Genomic DNA, 23,660 nt, shown 5'->3' with positions numbered 1-23,660 from the left:
GGGGACCTAAAAAACTCTTCTTTTGGGCCTTAAATGTTCTTCAGCTCAAAATAATCAGCATGCAAAATTGGCATTCTGGGGAGACTTGTTTTGAACCCCTCATTGAAGTCTAAGCAGAAGCTATAGCTAGTGCAAAAAGAATAAGCTTGGGCATGTTTGAGTATTAGAAGGCGGCCAGTATGAATGAAGCAGAGTTGGCTTCAAGGTGGGATACAAAAGTCAGAGGTAGACTATCCAGATGAGGCACTAATATTTACTTCTAAGATGTTATAAGTCATTATTTTTCCCTACCCACATAAAATGTCTTCCTCTCCTAGAAATCCCTTTCATATTAATGGTTTCACCCATCTACCCAATCATAGAAGTGGGAACAAGAAAAACTCAAATAAAAAAAACAAAACCACGTTCCTTCTTGCTATACTAGATGGCCCCACTTCCTGCCTACCTCCCAAAGTAAACAATAGCTACAGAACTCCCCTTTCAGGTTCTCAACACATTTACAAACCTACCTTCATCTAAACACCTTTTCCAATTTCCCTAATGTCATGCTTTGCATCCATTTCCCTACAGTTTATTCAGGAATCTTAGATTACATATTATCCCATTCTCTCACTCTTTCTTAAACCTCTACTGAATATCTTCTATTAATATTTAAATAACTCCCATCTTAAAAAAGGGAAAGGGGCAACCTCCTTTTTTCCTGCCAGCTATTTACTTTCTGCTTTCTCTTCCTCTTTACAGGTAACTTGAGAATTATCTATACTAGCAATCTTATTTTCTTGCTTCCCACTGATTCTTCAACCATTTGTCTGGATGCTACAGGCAAAATACACCAAACTAGAGAAATCAATAAGCTACACACTGCTAAATTTAATGGGCATGTCTCAGTCCTCATCTCAACCTCACCACCACCTGACACTATCATTCATTCCTTTATGGAAATACGCTTATCTCTTTTTTCCTGACCCCAACACACTCCTGATATTCCTATTTCTGATATCTCTTAGTTCACTCTCTTCTACTCAACCTTTAATTGCTGAACCTTCTTTCTGAATGAACCAGAAATATGACTTGGGCTTCTGGCTACATGCATCATCTAACAGATACATTTGAAATGAAAGGTAAGTTTACTGAGGACTGGCCTAAAATAAAAACAATCTATCCATCCATACCTATTATGACTAGTGCCAAGCACTACTTTGGGTACTACCAATTCAGTGGTAAACAATGACAATGTTTCTGACCTCAGAGTTTACACTGTAGTGGAGATAACAAACAATCATATAAAACAACATCAAGTAGTGATAAGTGGCAGACACTAGAGATATGAAACAGAGTAAGGTCATGAGAATGATACAGGATGGATATTTACAGAAAGGTCTGTAACTCTGAGGAGGTGACATGAAGCAGGGACCTGAATCAAAATAGTATATAAGCCATACAAAGACCCAGGTTAAGAGCATTTCAGAGGGAACAGCAAGAGTAAAAGCCCTTACGAGATAGGAGGCTGGCAGATTGAGAAATGGCAAGAGATCTACTAGGTCTGCAGTAGAGTTGAGGTTAAGTGATAGTTGGAATTATAGAGATAAGCAGAGAGAACAGTTCAGATAGGACTTTGTAGAGCAGAGTCAAACAGTTTGGACTTTTGTTATTAAGAATGCCACTAGAGGGTCTTGAGCAAGGAAATGGTAGGATTTGATTTACATTTTTTTTTTTTTTTTTTTTTAATTTGAGAGACAAGAAGAGAGAGAAAGAGAGAGCAAAGCCAGCATGAACATAGGGGAGGGCCAGAGGGAGATGGAGAAGCAGACTCCTTACTGAGCGGGGAGCCTGAAGCAAAGCAAAACTCCATCCTAGGATCTGGGGGTTAAGGACCTCAGCTGAAGGCAGCGGCTTAACTGACTGATCCACCTAGGCCCAACTGATTTGCATTTTTAAAAGAGTGTAAAACATTAAAACTTTGATGAGAACTGTTTACTTTTCAAGGGCTCATATGAGTGGCTTTAAAAATCAAATCAGAAGAAATATTACTACAAAATAAAGAGAAATTCCCTTTCTACACTAAAATTTAGTTAAAAAATCACTTAGTAGGGGCAGCCCCGGTGGCTCAGCGGTTTGGCTCCGCCTTCAGCCCAGGGCGTGATCCTGGAGACCTGGGATTGAATCCCACATCAGGCTCCCTGCATGGAGCCTGCTTCTCCCTCTGCCTGTGTCTCTGCCTCTTTCTCTCTGTGTCTCTCATGAATAAATAAATATTAGAAAAAAAATCACTTAGTATACTTTTAGGACAGAACAAACCCTATCATTCAAAACTTTCCAATTTGTTTTCTCACTTTCAAAGTCCAAACACAGGCACCCTACATATAATCTACAAGATTTTAATTCAGTCAATACTTCCCTTTCAAAGTTTCTTAATAATTTAGATATTAAAATTAAAAGCCTTGGGATTTATGTAATAATCAAAATACATCATTTACTTACAATATTGATTATCAATTTTGCCTAGACTGGGAAAAAACAGGCTTCACTTTCTGCTTTTATAATACCATTATGTATAGTATTTTACCTGAAGATGAAAAATGAGAACATATATACACCATTGTTGTCAATTTTACATACTTTTTCAAATCTGTATTAGTTTACATTTACATATTTATTACAAAAATGATTTTCCAAATACAATGCAATAGTACAAGTCATTTTACTTTACATAAAATCGTGCAAGTACTGTTTATTTAAATGTTCAACAAATGCAACACGTTGTAATGCAATTTTTTTGAAAGTCAAAACTTCTTGTACTTATTAGAAAATAAACCTTTCCCACAGAATGAAATGCAAATAGTAAAGCCTTATTAATTGAAACAGAGGGAAGATAAATATGAATGGTTAGAATGCTTGGAAAGAAATGCAATTTTGCTAACTTCCCAAGCCTTGCAATTTTAGCCTATCAAAATATTAAGAGGCAGTGTTTAGCAGGGCTTAGCAAACATTCCTACTTTCATTCAAAATACCAAGTAGTTCACTTCTACTGTAATCACACTGTTTGTTTACTAACAATATTTTTAAAGGGCCAGGCTTTCTACTCTCTCTGAAGTGTAGTTTAGTTTCCCTAAAATCTTCTATTTTAATTTTTGTTTTTACATGTTGTGAAACAGCGAAGTTCTAATTAATGAAGTTTTACTACATTTGGGATTTGGGCACTGCTTTGACAACATCAAAATAATGAATTCAGTACAAAAATCACTTTTCCCCGGAGGTAAGACTTTTGTTTTCTGACACTACATATGTCAACTAGTCATGGCAAATGAAAAGCTGATTTCCCAATGCTGTTTTGTCACATATTTTTTTGCCTCTTTTACACCCATCTCTGCTATCTGAATGTGCTCATGGAATACAAAATAGTTTTATCCAATCAAAAATAAGAAAAATAAAAATAAACCACATGGCATTATGAATATAAATTATTCCATGATTATATACTTTAGAATTTATATCCTCCAACAGTATAGTCTCTAAAACATTGACTGCTTTAGGTAAAAAATAGCATTAATTCCTAAGATACAATGAAAACTGTTATTTTTTTTCAATATTTTATTTATTTGAGAGAGAGAGACAGACTTGAGCTGGGGCAGGTGAGGGGGGGGGGTAAGCAGGCAGAGGGAGAGGGAGAAGATGCTATCTAACTTTCGTAAAGTCAAACAAATACACCCAGACCAATAATATTATATGAACATCATCACTGCAAAAGAAATCAGCAAAAACTATGATTATATTCTATGACTTTTAGAAAAAGTCATACTAGGATCTTCTAAGTAGCATTTAAATAATACAATCTGTACCTGGGCTGAAAGGACAATGAAGTGAGAAATTATCTATATATATTTATGTAAAATAATAGACAAAGGAAACATATTATACATATTAAATTTCACATAATCTTAAAGATTTTAGGAAAACTTTTTTTTAATATGTATTATAGGCATAAAGCTATTTTATTTATTTTTTTAAAGATTTTATTTATTTATTCATGAGAGACAGAGAGAGAGAGGCAGAGACACAGGCAGAGGGAGAAGCAGGCTCCATGCAGGGAGCCTGATATGGGATTTGATCCCAGGCCTCCAGGACATTAGGCTGAAGGCAGGCGCTAAACCTCTGAGCCATCCAGGGATCCCCTTAGGAAAACTTTTTAATTGAAAATCAACTTTAACCAAAACGAAACAAAATTGTCATACACTGACCGTGTTGAATAACCCTATACTGCCTGTATAGGAGGTTCAAAGGAAGATACAGGATAATATTTCAGCTGCCAGTACTGAGTCTCAAGAGGCTGAAGGACCAAAATATCCCTTCGAAGAGAAATTTGTCCAAAAAAAAAAAGAAAAAATTTCCTTTTCCCTCCAAATGTGGTTAAATAAACCAGTTATCCCCAAAGTAATGAAGACTCATTTCAAGTAATTACTCTGCTTACAAGTTTTATTTACACAGTAGTTATTAATAGTGGTATTTAGTGAATTCCTTGTATTTACATTTTATATACACATTTATACTTGAAAGGTAAAGAAACTGTACAATAATAAAAATGAGAAAAAGAAATACTGGGAACAAATACACAAACGTAAGATTAAATTTAGGCAGGTAGTATAACTTCAATGAGATTACTGCCAGGGGTTACATTCCCTCTTATCAGGGTCACCAATATCGAGGAAGTAGTTACCAGAGTTAAAATATCATTCTGAAACCTATTAAGACCCTGGGTACTCCCTCAATATTTATTACAATACTAGTTTCCACTAAGTAAGCTCCTAAGATAGGAGTTAACTTCTGAGGGTTCCACTAGTGGTCCCTAGGCTAGAATGACCCATGGGGTAAAAATATATGGACATCATCTGGTCCCATACTCCTGAAGAGGCAGTCACTGAACTAACAAGGTTCACAGGCTTGTTAGTTTGAAGACTATATATCACTAACAGAAATAGTATGCTCAAGTGTTGTTTTAAACTAAACTGCAAACATAAAAGCACACTGTAACATCTAATTATTAACCAAAGAGTATGTTATACAGATACCACTTATAATACTCAAGTGATTTATTTTAGGTTCAAGGATTAAACATATAATAATAAATTTCATGTTGATTTACCAATAATTAATTTCTTTATCCACTATATCATCAAAGTTAGACTCATTAGAAAAAAGTTAATTTTATCTTTTTCTTTTACTCTTATTTCCATTGATTAGAAAATTATGCACAGTGTTTTACAAGTCATAGACTTGGCTACATATTAAGATTTCAAATTTAAAACTGGAATTAAATTTTGTTTCTATAGACAGTGAAGGAATTTTAACTAAAAAAATTAAAGTCTTGCCAAGTAGCATGCTATTTCAGCTCTCAGAATTCCTATGTTTTACTTTTACCAGTGGAAAAATCTCATTTATATTTATGGACTTACTTCCAAAATCAAGTCTTTAGTCCACTAAAGTGCAAAGAACTTTCCTTCTACCAGTTAGCTCTCTTAAATTACTAGAATAACTCCTTAGACTAGAAACAGAAAAACTAGAATTCTTTGACAGGAATTCTTTAAGAAACAATTTCCCTTCAAAAACAGACAGACATGATACTGTGGAAAAACACCTAAACAAACATGAAACAAGCTCCCACCAGTATTTCCAGTTCCCAGAAAACCCAAATTTGCCCGACCTGTGAATGAAGGTAACAACTTCAGTGACTTAAATACTTTACAATCAAAGTTGCTTTCTCGTGGTCTCTAATATCTTCAAAAGGTCAGAACTGAAGATTATATTTGTATTAAGGTGTTTATTTCAAATAGTATTTTGGAAGTTAAAGTAATATTCAACAATTCTGCTCTGACTTCCAAAGTGCTTTTATGGTAATTGTTAAAAAAGAAAAGATGTAAAAATCTGAATAATCTCCAAAGCTGTTAAAAAAGTTTATTGCATTAAACTGTTCACTCCAAATTATGGAGTACTAACTAGCCATTTAAACTTTTCCTTTTGTAAAATGGCTCTCCCTACAAAATACTTTTTTATTAATACTGTCAATCAGTTACTCATTTCATTTACTTCAGCCATGGAATTCAAAATCAGCAGTTTCCCATGTCTTGATTCTTTTAAGTTTCTCCAACATTTTCTTCCATGTTTTTTACATAGGAAACAAAAAACTTTTATCAAAACAACATTATTTATGTTTCAATTAGTCTGTTAATTCTGAAGATTAGCTTTTCAGAGCAGGACTATTATTCTTGTCTCCTTCTTTAATATCCTTCATTACAGATGCAAAGACCTGGAAATTATATAAAGGAAAGATTAATCCTCAAAATAACTACTGCATAGATTAAAGAGATTTAAGTAACTATAGTTCATTAATATGAAAAACTTTAGTATATTTACCTCTGCCCCTGGAAGACTGCCATTCTCAAATCCTCTTGTTCATTTCAACCCAATTTTATGGTATATAATTAGATTCCAGTTTTCACTTGCCAAATATTCTGAAATTACTATTGGTAACAGAACATCTTCTGGACCCATATTCTTACATTTCTTTTTCATAAGCAATAAAACTGTGAGCTTATGATGCCTATTGTCTATCATTCAAGGAGCAAGTGATTATGCTATCTTTTATGGTACTTAACTTAGATTGCCAACATTTGCTTCCCTAACAGGACTAACCATCTAAAAAGCCAGTATCATACATTATATTCTTTCTATTGCAAATCCTTAGTATAAGGTAGGTGGTTTGTTTTTTAAGTATGTGCCACACCCAGTGTAGAGCCCAACATAGGGCCTGAACTCATCACCCTGAGAGCAAGACCTGAACTGAGACCAAGAGTCAGACTCCTAACGGACTGAGCTACCCAGGTGTCCTGGGTCCCTACAGTAGGTGTTTGATACACTGTTGTCTATTTAAAATTTGAAGAAAGAAAGAAATGTGAAGAAAGACAGAAATACCAAAGTTACATAAAAAGAAAAAAAAAAAAAAGCCACAGATTTGGAAAGAGAAGCAATCTGCTTTAAATTCTTGCCTTTTCAAAGTAAAAAAATTATTTTTTAAAAAACTTTTAAAATTATGCACTAACATTTGAGAAATAAATAGCTCTTAAAAAAAAAGATTTTATTTATTTATTCATAGGCACAGAGAGAGAGGGGCAGAGACACAGACAGAGGGAGAAGCAGGCTCCATGCAGGGAGCCCGACGTGGGACTCGATTCCGGGTCTCCAGGATCACACCCTAGGCTGCAGGCGGTGCCAAACCGCTGCGCCACTGGGGCTGCCCCGAGAAATAAATAGCTTTTATAAGAAGGCAACTAATTGTCTTAACACATCTTTTAGAATAAGTAGGAAAAAGTAACTCTACCTGAGTCCATTTTTTGGTGCTATTCTGCATCTGAATGGCTGCAATACAGCTGAACAGCTTTTCTGATGTGATATCTTCTGGTAATTTAGTTAGAAACTGTGCTATATGAATAAAGTCCATTTGTAGGAGAATATCTTCATATAATCGGAGGATTCCTAATCCAGTCCTAAATAAAAATTCCTCCCCATCTCTGCAAAATACATCCCAGACTCGACAGGCCAGGTCAAGTGGTAGTGATTTGCTATATAGTGTGAAGATCCTAAAATTAGGGAGAAAACAGTCATTGATACTTTTCATTCATTTATTCATTCACTCATTAATCATCTCTATATAAAAAGAACAGTGTTTAATTAGGGATTAGAAGGTAAATACGATACGATTCCTTCCTTCAAAGAACTTGAGTAGTGGGAAAGGAGTAATTTACAACCTCCCACAGAGACCTGGCCTAACACAAATTAGAGTGGCAAAACACCTAGTGGTTAGGGTTGTGGGCTCTGAAACCAGAATGTCTGAGTTTGGCATTAGGAGTGTTACCTTGAGGAAGATATATACCCCTGCTGTGCCTCAGTTTCCTCATTAGTAAACAAAGTATAATATTACCTCTCAGGATTGTTTTGAAAATTAAAGGAATAAATGCAAAGTATTCAGAACAGTGCCTGGCACATAAGAAATGTTCAATAAAAGTTACTTATTATTTTATGAGGAACCCAAATATCATCTTTTAGTAACCTAAATACAAAATTGTAACATCTGACTTTTCTCTTTTCTCCCACCATAAACATATACTGGGTTGTTGTTTTTTTTCCTTTACCAAACTTTACTTACTACTTCTTTTGGAGTATATATGGTTCCAACAGAATCACTAAAATGGTTTTGCCATCCTTTCTGACAATGTCTGATCATGTAATTCTCTATCAAGTGGTACTTTAAGGCAGCATTTTGGTTGGGGAAATAGGGAGAGCAGATGCTAGAGAACTTCTCTTGAAGCAGCCTTGGCAAAAGTTTTTTGGGTTTTTGTTTTTTTAGATTTTATTTGTAAGTAATCTCTACACCCAACATGGGGCTCAAACTTATAACCCTGAGATCAAGAGTTGCACACCCCACCAACTAAGCTAGCTGCCCCCAAAGTAAGACTTTTTTTTTTTTTTTCCAAAGACTGTGTTTATCTGAGGCAGTGCTGATGAAACTTGAGGGAGGGAACTAAAGGCTCTTCCCACCCCTACCCTTTAGCACTGCCACTTACTTATTTCTCTTTTTTCTTGCATGACTGATTCTGGAATTTGTCCGCAGTAAGTTCAACAGAGGCAGTTAAACAAAAATCCATGTCTATTTCTTAATTATAAACACATTTAACTGCATAGCAAAAGCACACCCCTGGTAGTACAGAGAATGGTAATTCATTGCTCAAAATGAGAGAGGGTACCAGCAGTGCCTAGGAAGTACACAGTACTATTAGTTACATCCTGCTCCCTGTTATCAACTGTGATACTTGTTGGTCCTCAAGACGGACAATTGAATACCTTCCCCCCTCTCTACAGATTTAGTATTTGATCTTGGTCCTCTGGGTCTCATAACATACAATCTTTCTCCTCCCCATTATCTTGAGTCCTTCCCAAAGGAGCTCTAATGTTCCTAGTGGGAACTGAAAAGAATACACTGAAAAATAAGTTTTTAAAAAAGCTTAAATAAACCAAAAACAACTGGGAATATAGCATATTTGATCAAGGCCATTAATTATTTTTCTATATTAAAACTTAGTATTATTTATTTATTTATTTATTTATTTTTTAGCCGTCCTCTGGTCTTATCCTGTGGACATGCCCATATTCATTTCACTCCTCTACTCACCCACCCCCCAGTTCTACCAGGTAAGTATTTTTTTTTTTTTTTTTTTTACTTATGATAGTCACAGAGAGAGGGAGAGAGAGAGGCAGAGACACAGGCAGAGGGAGAAGCAGGCTCCATGCACCGGGAGCCCGATGTGGGATTCGATCCCGGGTCTCCAGGATCACGCCCTGGGCCAAAGGCAGGCGCTAAACCGCTGCGCCACCCAGGGATCCCACTTAGTATCATTTATATGAAATCAACTGAATTTGATAATTGGGATTTTATGGCAATGTGGGGGAGGGGAGAGGGGAGGGGCCCCAGCCAGGAGCTTCTGAAGGGGAGGTGGGGGGGTTTCGGCTGGGGGGTGTCAGGTGTCTCTAGTTGCAAAGGATGGTTGAATGGAGGCACTGGAGGCATGGCCATATGGAAGGTCTGAATGTTTCATATGTACTCTTTTTTTTCTTTTTTTTTAAGATTTTATATAATCATGACAGACACAGAGAGAGAGGCAGAGACACAGGCAGAGGGAGAAGCAGGCTCCATGCAGGAAGCCCTACTGCAACACTGGACTCCATCCCAGGTCTCCAGGATCACACCCTGGGCTGAAGGTGGCGCTAAACCGCTGAGCCACCCGAGCTGCCCCTTAACAACCTATCTTAAGATAATTGCTGCTCCCTTTGGCACAATTCACCACCCCACCATTCTGTATCAACTGGCAGCCTCATATAAGAGTCCTCGGCAAGCAAAACAAACAAAAAAAGAGTCCTTGGCAAGGAAGACGTATAACTGTAATGTTGGGAAAAAAGAGTGATCTCTTCTGTCAAAAAGCTGGATTAAAAAAAAAAAAAGGCTGGAGAAAGTCTTGAAAAAAACAAAGCCCTTAGTGAAAACAACAACAACCCACTATCATAACTATCGCAAGTTCTTGTATGTTAAAAATGATAAAGACATGGCTCTTTCTGGTACCACAGCATGTAGATATTGAAGGAGATAATAATCCATGTAGAACACTCTCACTACAACCCAAGATACAGGTATTATTCTGATTTTATACATAAGAAACTAAAATACAAACTGAGAGATTCTGATTTCAGCCCATAATCAAATGCCTCCCCACAAAAATGTGAGAGTTTCTCTATTTGTAAGGGAAGGAGTTTTTATCGTGTGAGATTTACGCTAGTTCCTAAAATATACAAAAAAGTTATACTTTGTTTTCTTTTAATTGTATTTTATTTATGTTATGACTTACCAGTCTATCAAGTATATGTCTGGTGTAAGACTGTAAGATTTAAAATGAAGAAATAATTTGGAGAGATTTTCTTCAAAAAATACTTCAAATGTTGCAAAATATTTCAACATCTAAAGACAGAAATACCAATAAAGTTATTGAGAAGTATACTTTAGAAATAGAGAAATTAAATCCTTAATAATAAATTAAGAGAATATCTTGCTTAGCACTGTTTTCTGAGTCTTTTCATCAATGATTGGTAGGAGTTTTCAATGAAAAACTTATTTTAGATCAGATTATTTTGGTCTTCTAATTACTGTTTTTTACCCTGAGCATTCAGACTATAAACATGAATGTCAAAGGAAAACACAATTCATTCCAAATGTTCATACCATGTTGTGATCCACACGAAAAAAGGCCAACTGGCATGGCTTGTTGAGGAGGTTTGCAAATGCAATGAAGGCATCTGCCTCTTCCAAATTGAGAATGAGAACTGCTGCTATGAAAGACATCCCTTGTACCTTCAAAGAGAAAAGAAATTAATCAAAATGTGCTAACAATAATTCTATACAGTTTATCTTATTGTATTCTTTTATTTTTTTATTTTTTTTAAAGATTTTATTTATTTATTCATGAGAGACAGAGGCAGAGACACAGGCAGAGGGAGAAGCAGGCTCCATGCAGGGAGCCCGACGTGGGAAAATTTAGGGAAATTTAGGGAAATTTAGGGAAAATTTGTGAAAAAAATTCTGAAGAAAGTATCTGCTTTTACTTGCTACAAAAGCCTATCTCTGTGTACTAATCTCACTTTCATTTTCTCTCGGTCTGAAGTCTTTCAAAGTAGAGGATAGAGAAAATCTGGTGATTGTCTTCATTGTCACAGCACATCTGTCTGAGGTAGAAAGTGAGGAACCAAGAATAAAAGAGATGAGAAGTGCTGCTGATGTTCTAAGACAGTAGGGGTGGTGGGAGGGTGAACAGTAAGGCTAGGTTCCTGGAAAAGCAGGACGAAAAAATAAGAAAAAACATTCCAGGGAAGAAAAGAAATATAAGCAAAGACACATAGGACCAGCCCAGCTGGAGCACAATCTTTATATTGAGAGAACTTAAGTAGGATGCATTTACAAACAGTGAAAAGCCCTGAGGAAAAAGATCGGCCACACAGATGCTTGCTTGTGAGTTATGGAGAACTGCTGTACATTTTTGAGTAGGTAAGTGATATGGAGCCACTGCTCATTCTTTAACTAAAAAACTTCATCAGGCACTTATTTCTGGTAGAGATGTGCATAACAGACTTACACAAAACAACACTAACAGTGTTTACAATGAAACCACTGTCTTGGGATCCCTGGGTGGCTCAGCGGTTTGGCGCCTGCCTTTGGCCCAGGGCGGGATCCTGGAGAACGGGGATCAAGTCCCTCATCGGGCTCCTGGCATGGAGCCTGCTTCTCCCTCTGCCTGTGTCTCTGCCTCTCTCTCTCTCTGTGTGTGTCTATCGTGAATAAATAAATAAAATTTAAAAAAAGAAAGAAAGAAACCACTGTCCCATTTTTTTTGAAGGTTTGCCTACAATCACTATGTCTCCTTTCTCAGTACACTTCAGTTTGGATTCCCACTCCATTACTATACTATCTTGAAATTCCTCTTGCCAGGATGACCAATAACTTGTAAAATGAGTACTTTTCTACCCTCAGAATTCCCTTTGCTTCTGTGATCCGGTATTTCTTGTTCTCCTCCTACCTCTCTGGCTTCTTCTGGGTACTCTTTGCAAAATCTGCAGTAATTCCCTACTTGATTTTCTAGAGTATAAATTCCATGAGGATAGGACCTGTGGCAGGCAGAATAACATGCCCAGGATGATATCCACAACCTAATCCTTGTAACCCGTGAAAATGTTACCTTGCAAGGCAGAAGGGACTTCGAAGATGTAATTAAATTAAGGATTTTGTGATGGTGAGATTACCCTGGATTATGTGGGTAGCCCAATGTAATCATCTGGTCCTTTTAAATGACGGAGGGAGGTAGGAGACTCACAGAGAGATTTGAGGATGCTTTGAAGATGGAGGGTGGGGGTGGTCAGGAGTCAAGGAATGTAGGCAGCCTCCAGAAGCTGGTAAAGGCAAGGAAATAAATTCTTCTCCAGAGCCTCCAGAAGGAAAACAGCCCTGCTAATAAACCTTGACTTTCAGACTTCTAATCTCCAGAGCTGCCAGATAATAAATTTGTACTTTTTTTAAAAAGATTTATTTCTATGAGAAAGCAAGAGAGCACGCACGCGCAAGTGAATAGAGACAGAAGGAGTAGCAGAGGGAGAAGCAGGCTCCCCCCTGAGCAGGGAACCCAACATAGCTCAATCCCAGGACCCTGGGATCACCACCTAAGCCAAAGGCAGACACTTAACTGACTGAGCCACCCAGGTGCCCTGAAATTTGTATTGTTTAAAGCCACTACGTTTGTGGCAATTTGTTATGGCCATAATAGGAAACTAATACAATACAGAGACGAGACCGTGTCTGTTTGTTCACAATTATATTTTTAGTACCACAAAATCTGTTGAATGGATGCAAGGGGAAAGCTGTTAGCCATCTGTAATAGGCAGCAAAGAGAAGAAATTAATATATTTAATTGAATCTAAGATGCTGTTTAAGAAACATTATTTTATGTAACACTGAAAAAGGAAAATGCTGCCAATTAAACAATGACAATGCACAATGTGCGGCTTGAACTCACCAACCCCAAGATCAAGAGTTGCGTGCTCTACTGACTGAGCCAGCTAGGCACCCCTAAAATTTTACTTCTTAAACACCTTATGTATAGATCACTCAGCTTAAAAGGCTGGGCACGAGCTTACTTAAAAAAATAAAACTTTAGTCATTTGAAGTACCTGTGTAACCCATCCACTTTCTGTTACTTGAAGTCTTTCTTTATTCCCCTATGCCTGCCTAGGTCATAGGAGGAGGTCATCTACTCAGATTCCCCATTCTTTATTACCCTTACATGCTGCACACAGATCTTTCTTGTTTTAGTTTTGCTGATAATCACTATAGACAAATGGAGAACTATAATGAAAAATCAATGTGGGAAAGTTACAAAGCTTACCAAGGTCTTAGAGTAAAATCCTTGTCTACAGTTTTTTACTCCTCCTGAGCTATTAGAAAATGTGTCTTCTCACTTCCACTTTTATGATTATGAGACACACCAACTTTCCAGCCCCACCACCGCACAAGCCCAGTTCATAGTAGACCCAGTCTAGGCAAAATAATAGCTACCTACTTCCTTGCTGCAAAGGAGAAAGCCTGTGTCAGAGGACCTTACAAACAACTGATACTCAAGACTCTAGAGTTTTATTCTACTCAGAAGGAACCTATAACCATTTCTTCAAAGCAGAAAACGAATACAATTCAACAACCTAGACAGCAGTGGTCTTAAACTGGGAAGAAGGTGCCCTGGAGACACATAAAGAACTTTCCAGAGAGTACATGGTACACCGTGATGGATTATTTTAGAGAAATCCATTCCCAGATCCTCCATTTACATGTTCGCTTTCTATACATGGTTTGCCTAAGAATATCATTACATTCACAGTACCAAGTGAAAGTCACGGTCCTCACCCATTCTCTAACTTATGATGGTGAATCGCTCTGAACCATGAATGCGAAACAAAAGATAATTTGAAATACTGCTTGGAGGGAGCCCTATGGCCTCCTGTCACATATGTGAATAGAAATAGGACTGAATTTCAGTATATGTAGAATAGAGAGTAGTAGTAACAGCTTTCATTTGGTGACCTCACCTTTTCTATACCACTTTCTAAAAATGCACAGCGACTGAGGGAGAGAGTCCCAAGGAGAACAAATAAAAAAATAGTAATATAATATAGATTGGTGCACCCTTGGTTCTTTTAAACATAACTGGAATATGAACCACCAATTTTTTTCAAGATATACTGAATAAACCCCAGAAATAAAACTTTTGTGTGGTTTACTGATAGATTCAGCATGTGTTATTAATATAATTAAAAACCTATTCTGGGGATCCCTGGGTGGCTCAGCAGTTTGGCGCCTTTGGCCCAGGACGCGATCCTGGAGACCCAGGATCGAATCCCACATCAGGCTCCCGGTGCATGGAGCTTGCTTCTCCCTCTGCCTATGTCTTTGCCTCTCTCTCTCTCTCTCTCTATCATAAATAAATTAAAAAAAAAATTAAAAAAAAAACCTATTCTGTCAAATCACAACATGAAATATATATTCTAACATAGTTTATACTATTATAAAATAAATCTGACTTGGCTAGTTTGCCATTAAGGCTTGGCATTACCACAGTTAGGTTATATTGTGTGGTCATTTTACATAAATTCAAAGAGATAATCTGTATAATTTGTAAACTATTAATGTAGAGCTTGTTCATATATTTTTCTTTTCCTTTCTTTTTTTTTAACATTTTATTTATTTATTCATGAGCAACACAGAGAGAGAAGCAGAGACATAGGCAGAGGGAGAAGCAGGCTAACCACGGGGAGCCCAATGAGGGACTCAATCCCAGGACCCCAGGATCACGGCCTGAGCTGAAGGTAAGGCTCAACCACTGAGCCACTCAAGTGCCCCTGTATTTTTCTTTTTTTAAATTGAAGTATAGTTAACATATAGTATTAGTTTCAGGTATACACCATAGTTATTTGACAGCTGTATATGTCATATATTTTTCTTTAAGTGGATAGTATATATATAATTATATTATTATTATTTTTTTAAGATTTATTTATTTATTTATGATAGACATAGAGAGAGAAGCAGAAACACAGGAGGAGGGAGAAGCAGGCTCCATGCCAGAAGCCTGAAGTGGGACTCAATCCCGGGACTCCAGGATCGTGCCCTGGGCTAAAGGCAGGCGCTAAACCGCTGAGCCACCCAGGGATCCCCATTATATTATTTAAATAGCTACACTTTTTAAAAAAGATTGAGTGTTTATTTAATTTAATTTAATTTAATTTATTTTATTTTATTTTATTTTTTTAATTTTATTTTATTTTATTTTGAGTGTTATTTTAAAATAACATTTAGCAAGTACTAAAAATTAAATCCTTTATAAACTCATGACGAGGGATCCCTGGGTGGCATAAAAATTAAAAAATTTAAAAAATAAAATAAAAAATAAACTCATGACGATAAAATTTAAATGTCAACTTAAAAACGTGAACGCCGGGATCCCTGGGTGGCGCAGCGGTTTGGCGCCTGCCTTTGGCCCAGGGCGCGATCCTGGAGACCCGGGATCGAATCCCACATCAGGCTCCCGGTGCATGGAGCCTGCTTCTCCCTCCGCCTGTGTCTCTGCCTCTCTCTCTCTCTCTGTGACTATCATAAATAAAAAAATTTAAAAAAAAAAAAAGTGAACATTACAGGAGCAGGCTCTGGGTAGAGCCTATAACTCTTGATCTCAGGTTGTAAGTTCAAGCCCCATGTTGGGCGCAGAAATTACTTAAAAATAAATCTTTAAAAAATATGAACATTACATAATATTTTTACATTTTATGATGTAATAATACATGAGCAAGAGTTTAGACTCTTCATACAAGTTTCACTTTCTCCATTACAACTACTTGACCATCTTTTTTTTCTTTTTTTTTTTTGACCATCTTTAATATAAAACCTGCCCCATACCCAAACTTGGCACTTCCCCCCTTTTTACTATGTCATATTTGTCCTGTAGCACTTATCACCTTTTTTTTTTTTTTTAAGGTTTATTCATTCATTCAGAGAGAGCGAAGAGAGAGGCAGAGACACAGGCAGAGGGAGAAGCAGGCTCCATGCAGGAAGCTTGATGTGGGTCTCGATCCCGGGTCTCCAGGATCACACCCCAAGCTGCAGGCGGCGCTAAACCGCTGTGCCACCGGGGCTGCCCACTTATCACCTTTTAATATAATATATGATTTGTTTGTGGTCTGTCTCCTCTTTCTACATTCTAAGTGTCAGAAGGGGAGGAATCTTTATTTTCTTCACTGAAGTACCTCAAGTGCCTAGAACAACACCTGACCTACAGCAATGAGCACACAATAAATATTTGAGTGAATCAATGAACTAATGTACAAATGAACATGGAACAAAATAAAGTTGCACCAGACAATCCTATTCTCTTAAATTCTTCTATTTTAAGACAAAGGTGAGATGAGGTTTTATGACTTCCAATTAAACATGGCAAACTGAACACTTACATTCTTCTATGTTCCCTCCAAAATCCAACTAAAATGACAGTAAAGAAAAAGAAATACTAGGAGGACAAAGAGAATGGAAAATAATATAAACAGTAAATAAAAATGTTACTAGAATTCTAGAAATTGTGACTAAATGGAGAATGTTAAAACTAAAATATTTGCAGAGGAGGAAGCCAATAAGCCAATAAGCAGTACACCAATTCAGCCACAAATCTGGAAGGCTCAGAAACTGGTTATCAGGCCCTTCTGAAACTGGGGGTCTGGGGGAGAAGAAGGGGAGTTTAAGCTAAAACTAAGATTGAGGGATGCCTGGGTGGCTCAGTAGTTGAGCATCTGCCTTTGGAGTCCCAGGATCGAGTCCCACGTCCAGCTTCCTGTGGGGATCCTGCTTCTGCCTCTTCCTGTGTCTCTGCCTCTCTCTCTCTCTGTCTCTCATGAATGAATATATAAAATCTTTTAAAAAAAATAAAACTAAGATTGGCTGAAAATTTATAAAAGGAGAAAATCCCCTCCTCTATTCTATATGGACGGATGCCCATCTTTCCTTCAACCTGACATAATAGATGAAATTTATCTCTGGAGGCACAGTGAGAAGACAATAGGCACCACCCCAAGAGCAGTGGCAATTAATATGAGTTTGCAGAGTGAATAATAAAATTCTCAGCAGCTCTTCCAGAAATCTGGCAGACTGTCTCACAAGCCTAACCCTAACCCTGCAAAGATTCCTCTCTGGGTAAGTTGATGAACCCAAGAAAAACAAGACCTAGCGATTACATACATTTAGGAGCTAGTACAACATAAAATACTTTGATAACAGATAAGATGTTTATGTTCAAAAACCAGATTGAAACAAATACTTACATAACCAACATCAGGTCTGTAACAGGTATATGCTCCTAAGATACTATGTAAGACATCATGATATGGGCCACCCTTAGGAGAGAAAAATGAAATGTCAAACTGTACAAATAATTGTCTCTAAGTTAATTCCCAAATAATTAATTTTTAAATAAACTTTAGCATTTCCTAAATGAGTAGTTTTAGTAAATTGTATCACTGTCAGTAATATTCTGACACTCTAAGATGTTTCCTCTAAAGAATTAATAAAAAAAATTTAATCCTGAACAATAAAAAGCCAAATAAATTCACTTGATGGATACAAGTTATATAGTCTATGTACCATTTTACAGTTTCTAAATTTGATACACTAAGATTATGATGAAAACAGACTGTTTCCTTTCACACAATATAATTTTAGCAAAAAGAAATCATCAAACTATACCAAATTAAGTTTGTTAAGAATTTTAATCTTAGTGGTAAAAATTTTTTTTTTTTTTTTTTTTTTAGTGGTAAAAATTTTTATCTCATTTTATCAATCTAGAGAAATTCCATGTGTGAAATATAAAGTATACACAAATGTAATCATTTCTCAAATTAGAAGCAACTCATGACAGCCTCTGCACAAAATCATTTTTATGAACCATTTTTTCCTATTTCCATAGTAATTCTGGAAAACTAAGATTTGGGAAAACGTTCTTTACATTTTAACAACTATTAAGTAAAAACGTTCGAATTCAAATATCTTACAGAATAAAAGTAAAAGAAATTCACCTTAATGAATGAAGTCATTATGGGCTATGCTAACTGTAATGCATTTAGTCAGTAGAACAAAACAACAGAAATTCCTTTAGAATTTTCCTAATAGTTTCACATTTTTATATAAAGGTCTCCAACTTTTATAGTTTAGCCTTCTAAAAAATAATAGCTATGCATTTTACACTTTGTTGCCTAGAATTAAAAAAAATTTTTAAAGTAGTTCTAACTGGTTAGAAATCCTCACCTTTTGAAAGATGTAAAGGGATGGAAATGTACGGGATATGTCCAACTTAATTAATTCCAGACTGGCCTCCCGATCAGCAAGAGATACACCTGTATTTGCCAGGCAGATAAAATTAAGATGATTACTTGGCTATAACCATTTAAATCTTGTACATACAGATTGATCGATCATACAGCATAGATATGTTACTTAAGGAAAGTTAAAAGCTGAATAATCAAGAAATTTAAAGAAATGCCACACAGCTTTTCCTCGAATTTAGACCCTCTTACATGAAGAAAATATTTATATATTTGTCAGAAAGGTTTATGAAAGATTTCTACCTCTAGTTTTTTTAGGCAAGAGAAGAGCAGACTATCAGGGACACCTGGGTGGCTCAGCAGTTGGGCATCTGCCTTTGGTTCAGGGAGTGACCCCAGAGTTCCCAGATGGAGTCCTGCATTGAGCTCCCTGCAGGGAGCCTGCTTCTCCCTCTGCCTATGTCTCTGCCTCTCTGTCTCTAATGAATAAATGAAAAAAATCTTAAAAAAGTAAAAATTAAAAAAGAGCAGACTATCGCTCCCACAATAATAACTGGGAAAAAACAAGTAAGTTTCAAATAGGACAAGTTTGGTTTTTTTAAAAGATTTTATTTATTCATGAGAGACAGAGAGAGAGAGAGAGAGAGAGAGAGAGAGAGGCAGAGACACAGGCAGAGGGAGAAGCAGGCTCCATGCAGGGAGCCCAATGTGGGGCTCCATCCCAGGTCTCCAGGATCAGGCCCTGGGCTGAAGGTGGCGCTAAACTGCTGAGCCACTCGGGCTGCCCGCACAAGTTTTTTAAAAAGGTGTAAGAATGCTGTGGACATAGAGATATCTAAAAGATTTAAATCCCAGGAAGAGAAGAATTTTTCCAAGGTGGCCATTTTTCTTCCTAGAGGTATCTGCCAAGTCTAGGCATGAGTTCAGGACTGAGCTTACCATAGACAAAGGTACTGTGCTTGGGAAAAGAGAAACCAAAAGAGCTTTTCATGGCCAAATAAGACTGCTGTGATAGAATCTGCAGGAGCCTGAATGTATAACTGGTTTATCCATAGGGGCTTTTGCTGAGTGCTAGTGTAAGGCAGAAGGCAGGGCTGGAAAGGTAGAAAGAAATTACTCAAAATCACAAGGCCTTTGGGAGAGTATTTCAGGAGAGGAAGAAGCTGAGAATAAAAATAGAACAGTTCTTCCTACCAAGATATTTGAAACCCACGATGAACTAAGTTCATCTAAAGCTGAAACCTTGGCCTAATGTAGCTCAGTTACTGATTGAGCTGAGGTGATAACGCAACTGCCTGACAGAAAAGAGAATACTTCATCTGCAGGGGAAACCTCAACTTCAGTTTATATATATTCTTATACACAATGATTGATGTATAATAAAAAAATTTTAAGACATGCAAAGAAGCGGGAAAACATGACAGGCTTGTAATCAAGGGGAAAATGAGCCAACAGAAGCAGACCTAAAGATGACTCAGTACTGAAATTAACAAATAAGAATATGAACTGTTAAATGTTAAAGAAAATAGAGGAAAAGATGGGGGAAAATGTATGGGACGGAAAGATGAATAATTTCCACAGAGATATAGAGTCTACAAAAAGTACCAGGTAGACATTCTAGAATTACAAAATACCTGAAATTAAAGACACATTGGACAGATCTAATAGACTGGATATAGGAAAATAGAGGATTGGTGAAATTGATTACAGGTCAATAAAAATCATTTAAACCGAGTCACAGAAAGAAAAAAATACGTTTTTTAAGTGAAAGAGACTTGTAGGACACTGATAAATGGTCTAACACATATGTAATTGGAGTCCAAAAAAGAGGAGAATTGAGGCAGAATATTTAAAAAAAAAATGGCCAAAAAAGTTAAATGACAACTGCAAATTATAAACACACAGGGAATAAGAAATCAATAATTTAGACAGAAGATGATTTCTAACTGGAACAATTCTTCATTTACATGCAATTAATTTCTACTAAAGTGCAACTTTTACCATGTAATCATGACAATGTCTCAAAAGTAAATGCTTATAATTTTAATTCTTATATTTTCAGTATTTCATAAAAATGAATTCAAAAAGAATTATGAAACAGCGAAGGTCCTGTCAGTATAAAGCGTCTTACACCTGCACCTTCCTTGCACTTTTAGTTTCCCACAAATAGCTGACATAGCTAACAGGTCTCAAGATGACACTTACGTGAACCCTTTTCAAATCAAGTCTAACACTGTTTACTTGATTTTCCCCACCCTACTGTTCATCCTTCTAAAATAGAACAGTATTCAAAGAAGTTAGCAGAGTCGTTTACATACTAATAGAAAACCATTTCTCTATTCTAAACCACATTCATTTTTAGAGTTTTACTTACTGGCAAGAGAAGAGTGTTTGCTATCTATGAAGCAGAACAAATATAGAAAGAAAAGTGGCAGACAAAATAGCTCTCCATATTCAAGGCCAAGGGATGGCTGAATAATACCTATGTTTTTTTTAAAGATTATTATTTATTCATGAGAGACAGAAAGAGAGAGAGAGAGAGAGAGAGAGAGAGAGGCAGAGACACAGGCAGAGGGAGAAGCAGGCTCCATGCATGGAGCCTGACATGGGACTCAATCCCGGGTCTCCAGGATCAAGCCCTGGACCAAAGGCAGCACTAAACCGCTGAGCCACCTGGGCTGCCCTCTACCTATATATTTTTATTCTTTTTAAGATTTTATTTATTTATTCATGAGAGACACAGAGAGAGAGAGAGAGAGAGAGAGAGAGAGAGAGGAAGAAACATAGGCAGAGGCAGAAGCAGGCTCCATGCAGGAAGCCTGATGTGAGACTCGATCCTGGGTCTCCAGGATCATGCCCTGGACTGAAGGTGGCACTAAACCGCTGAGCCACCCCCCAGGCTGCCCTCTACCTATGTTTAAGAAATAATGACAACAGGAAAAAAGTGTTCCTATCTTCTCTAAAATGATTAGGAAAGAAAACTGATGAGAATGAAGGGAAAGATGACGTCTATGAGTTAATTAAATGAATAAAAGCTAAGGCATGATAAGAATGATAAATAATGTATTAGGGAGTAAATGAAAGTCAGTGAGTGAGGTAATAGGAGGTCATAAGTGAGGAGCGAAGACCATCTATTTTTAAGTTAAAAGTTGGCTTAAAAATACTTCACTCCATCAGTCTTACTGTTGTGAACAAATCCTGGGTTCCCAGGTCCAAAAATCTGGGTTTACCTCACAGCTTCATTGCTTACAAGTTAACTACTTTGAGTCTCCTCCTATACTTTTTGGGATAATATCACCTACTTAAAGGGCTATTAATGTTAAAGGAGATAATGCTGTAAAGCAATTACTACAGTTCCTGACCCATGGTAAAAAACCACACTAGTATCTGACTGGATTTTCACCCAGAAATTTTTACTAAAAAGAAAAATCATACCTTCCATATCATTCTCTGAACTTGTTTCACTGAAGCTTTTCCACCGTTCTTTTGCTCTTGAGAGGAAGATTTCATAAAGTTCTAGGGAAAACAAAAATTAGTAAGTAGTAGGAAAAATACATTCATATACTTTAACTTTTTTTACTTTTTTTTCCCCTGGTCATGGAAAGGTTCATTTGTAAACTTGGGGCTACACATGTAACAAGGTAGTTTTGAGAATTAAGTGCTGTGAGAAATACAGACATGGAATCGTGGGATCACTTGGAGAATTTCCCAACCCAGATGGGAAATAAAGGAAGGATTCTTAGAGGAAGTGATGAGCTGAGCTGTCCATAAGGAATAGATAGGAGTTTTATAAATGAACAAGGTGGAAGAAGGCATTCTAAGAATTCTCATCATGGGCAAAGTCACAGAGAAAAAAAGAGATCATGACTTATCTGGATGAATTACAAGAGATTTCAGTACTCTTATATTATAATGGGTGAGGGAGGAAGAGGAAATGAGGAGGTTGGATGACAGAGGCAAGCACTAGTTCTTGACAGGACAGGACTCAAATGGTATGCTAAGGCGGGTAGAGTTCATCCATAGGTGCAGGGGTATAGCACAGTCTGATTTATGTGATTTGTGTCAGTTATGCCAGCAGTAGTGTCATGGGTAGGTTGAAGCTGAAGTTTTGCTGAAGGAAAGTTAACAGTTTTATTGTAATAGCCCAGGCAAAAGATGATGAGGCTTGAACTTGAGCAGTGATAGTGCAGTTGGAGGAAAGGAATGAACACAAAAGATATTCAGAAAGTAGAAAATCCAGAACTTGTTGAGAGAGTGAGGGGAAGAAGGCAGACTCATTAGGACTCCCAGGTTTCTGGTTGGAGTAGCTGGGTAGATAATACTGCCAATGAGAGAATGAACACAGAAGAAGCAAATTTGTGATTTGTGGGATGTAGGAAGATGGTAAGTTCATTTTTAGATAAACTTGATTTGAAGGTGGCACATGTGGACTGGAGAAAGAGTTTGAGGGGCATCAGCATATAGGTGGTGATTAAAACCACTTTCATGTGTGTTCAAGATTATATAGGGCAAGAAAAAATGAGAAATATGGATTTCCAGAAAAGACAAATACTGAAAGGGTAGACCCAGGAAGAGGCACATCCGAAGGAGAATAAGAAATGCACAAATAAAAGAGAACCAGTTGTCTTAGAAACCAAAGGAAAGAGCATTTCACTAAGTATACATAGGATAGGGAGTTGCTGTGTGGGAGTTGCTGTGTGACACTGGACAAGTTACTTAACCTCTTCTAGCCTCAGTTTTTCATTCATAAAGTTGAGATAGTACTAGTACTTAAATCCTGAGGTTTCAGATATTAAATGAGATAATATATGTAAAATCTTGGAAGCATTTGGATGTAAGCTACAAAGAAGGAAGTGATCAACTGTCCAGTATCTTATAGCAAAAGTACACACTGGAATTTGTAGCACAGAGATCATAGGTGACCCTGGTGGGAGCAACATCTGAAGGTGGAGGGGGCAGAAGCCCAACTGCAGATATCTGAAGAACCTACAGAACATACCTTCTAGCTAACAGATTGGATATATGGGGGTAAATGAATTCTGATTTAACTTTTAAAAATAGAGAAAATAGAGAAAAATCTTATCACAGCTTCATATAGCAGGCATCAAAAGTGTGGCAAACTGAAGAACCTGATTTTACCAAAACTATTTACTACAATAACTGGAAAG

The 23,660-nt window shown here is 36.9% G+C and overlaps 1 protein-coding gene and 1 long non-coding RNA gene across 12 annotated transcripts in view; one reads left to right on the top strand and one right to left on the bottom strand.

Moving 5' to 3' along the window:
* The first annotated feature begins 3,175 nt into the window (after positions 1-3,175).
* Positions 3,176-9,802, top strand: LOC140595700 (uncharacterized). Its single transcript, XR_011997518.1, has 3 exons — positions 3,176-3,256; positions 9,164-9,240; positions 9,674-9,802. It is a non-coding gene; the product is annotated as an uncharacterized lncRNA (long non-coding RNA).
* The window catches only part of TBC1D12 (TBC1 domain family member 12), a 123,824-nt gene continuing 104,619 nt past the window's right edge, over positions 4,456-23,660 (bottom strand). For all 11 annotated transcript variants that reach the window (XM_072739564.1, XM_025990919.2, XM_072739567.1 and 8 more), the window contains 7 exons: positions 21,928-22,008; positions 18,476-18,564; positions 17,497-17,568; positions 10,820-10,948; positions 10,449-10,558; positions 7,373-7,631; positions 4,456-6,301 (listed from right to left, as the gene is read on the bottom strand). In XM_072739564.1, the coding sequence (XP_072595665.1) occupies positions 6,233-6,301; positions 7,373-7,631; positions 10,449-10,558; positions 10,820-10,948; positions 17,497-17,568; positions 18,476-18,564; positions 21,928-22,008 (809 nt within the window). In that variant the 3' untranslated portion in view covers positions 4,456-6,232. The remainder of the gene's footprint in view (positions 6,302-7,372; positions 7,632-10,448; positions 10,559-10,819; positions 10,949-17,496; positions 17,569-18,475; positions 18,565-21,927; positions 22,009-23,660) is intronic.

This window comes from Vulpes vulpes, chromosome 15 (genome assembly GCF_048418805.1).
Source record: "Vulpes vulpes isolate BD-2025 chromosome 15, VulVul3, whole genome shotgun sequence".
NCBI lineage: Eukaryota > Metazoa > Chordata > Mammalia > Carnivora > Canidae > Vulpes > Vulpes vulpes.
This window is presented reverse-complemented; position numbering and strand designations above follow the sequence as displayed.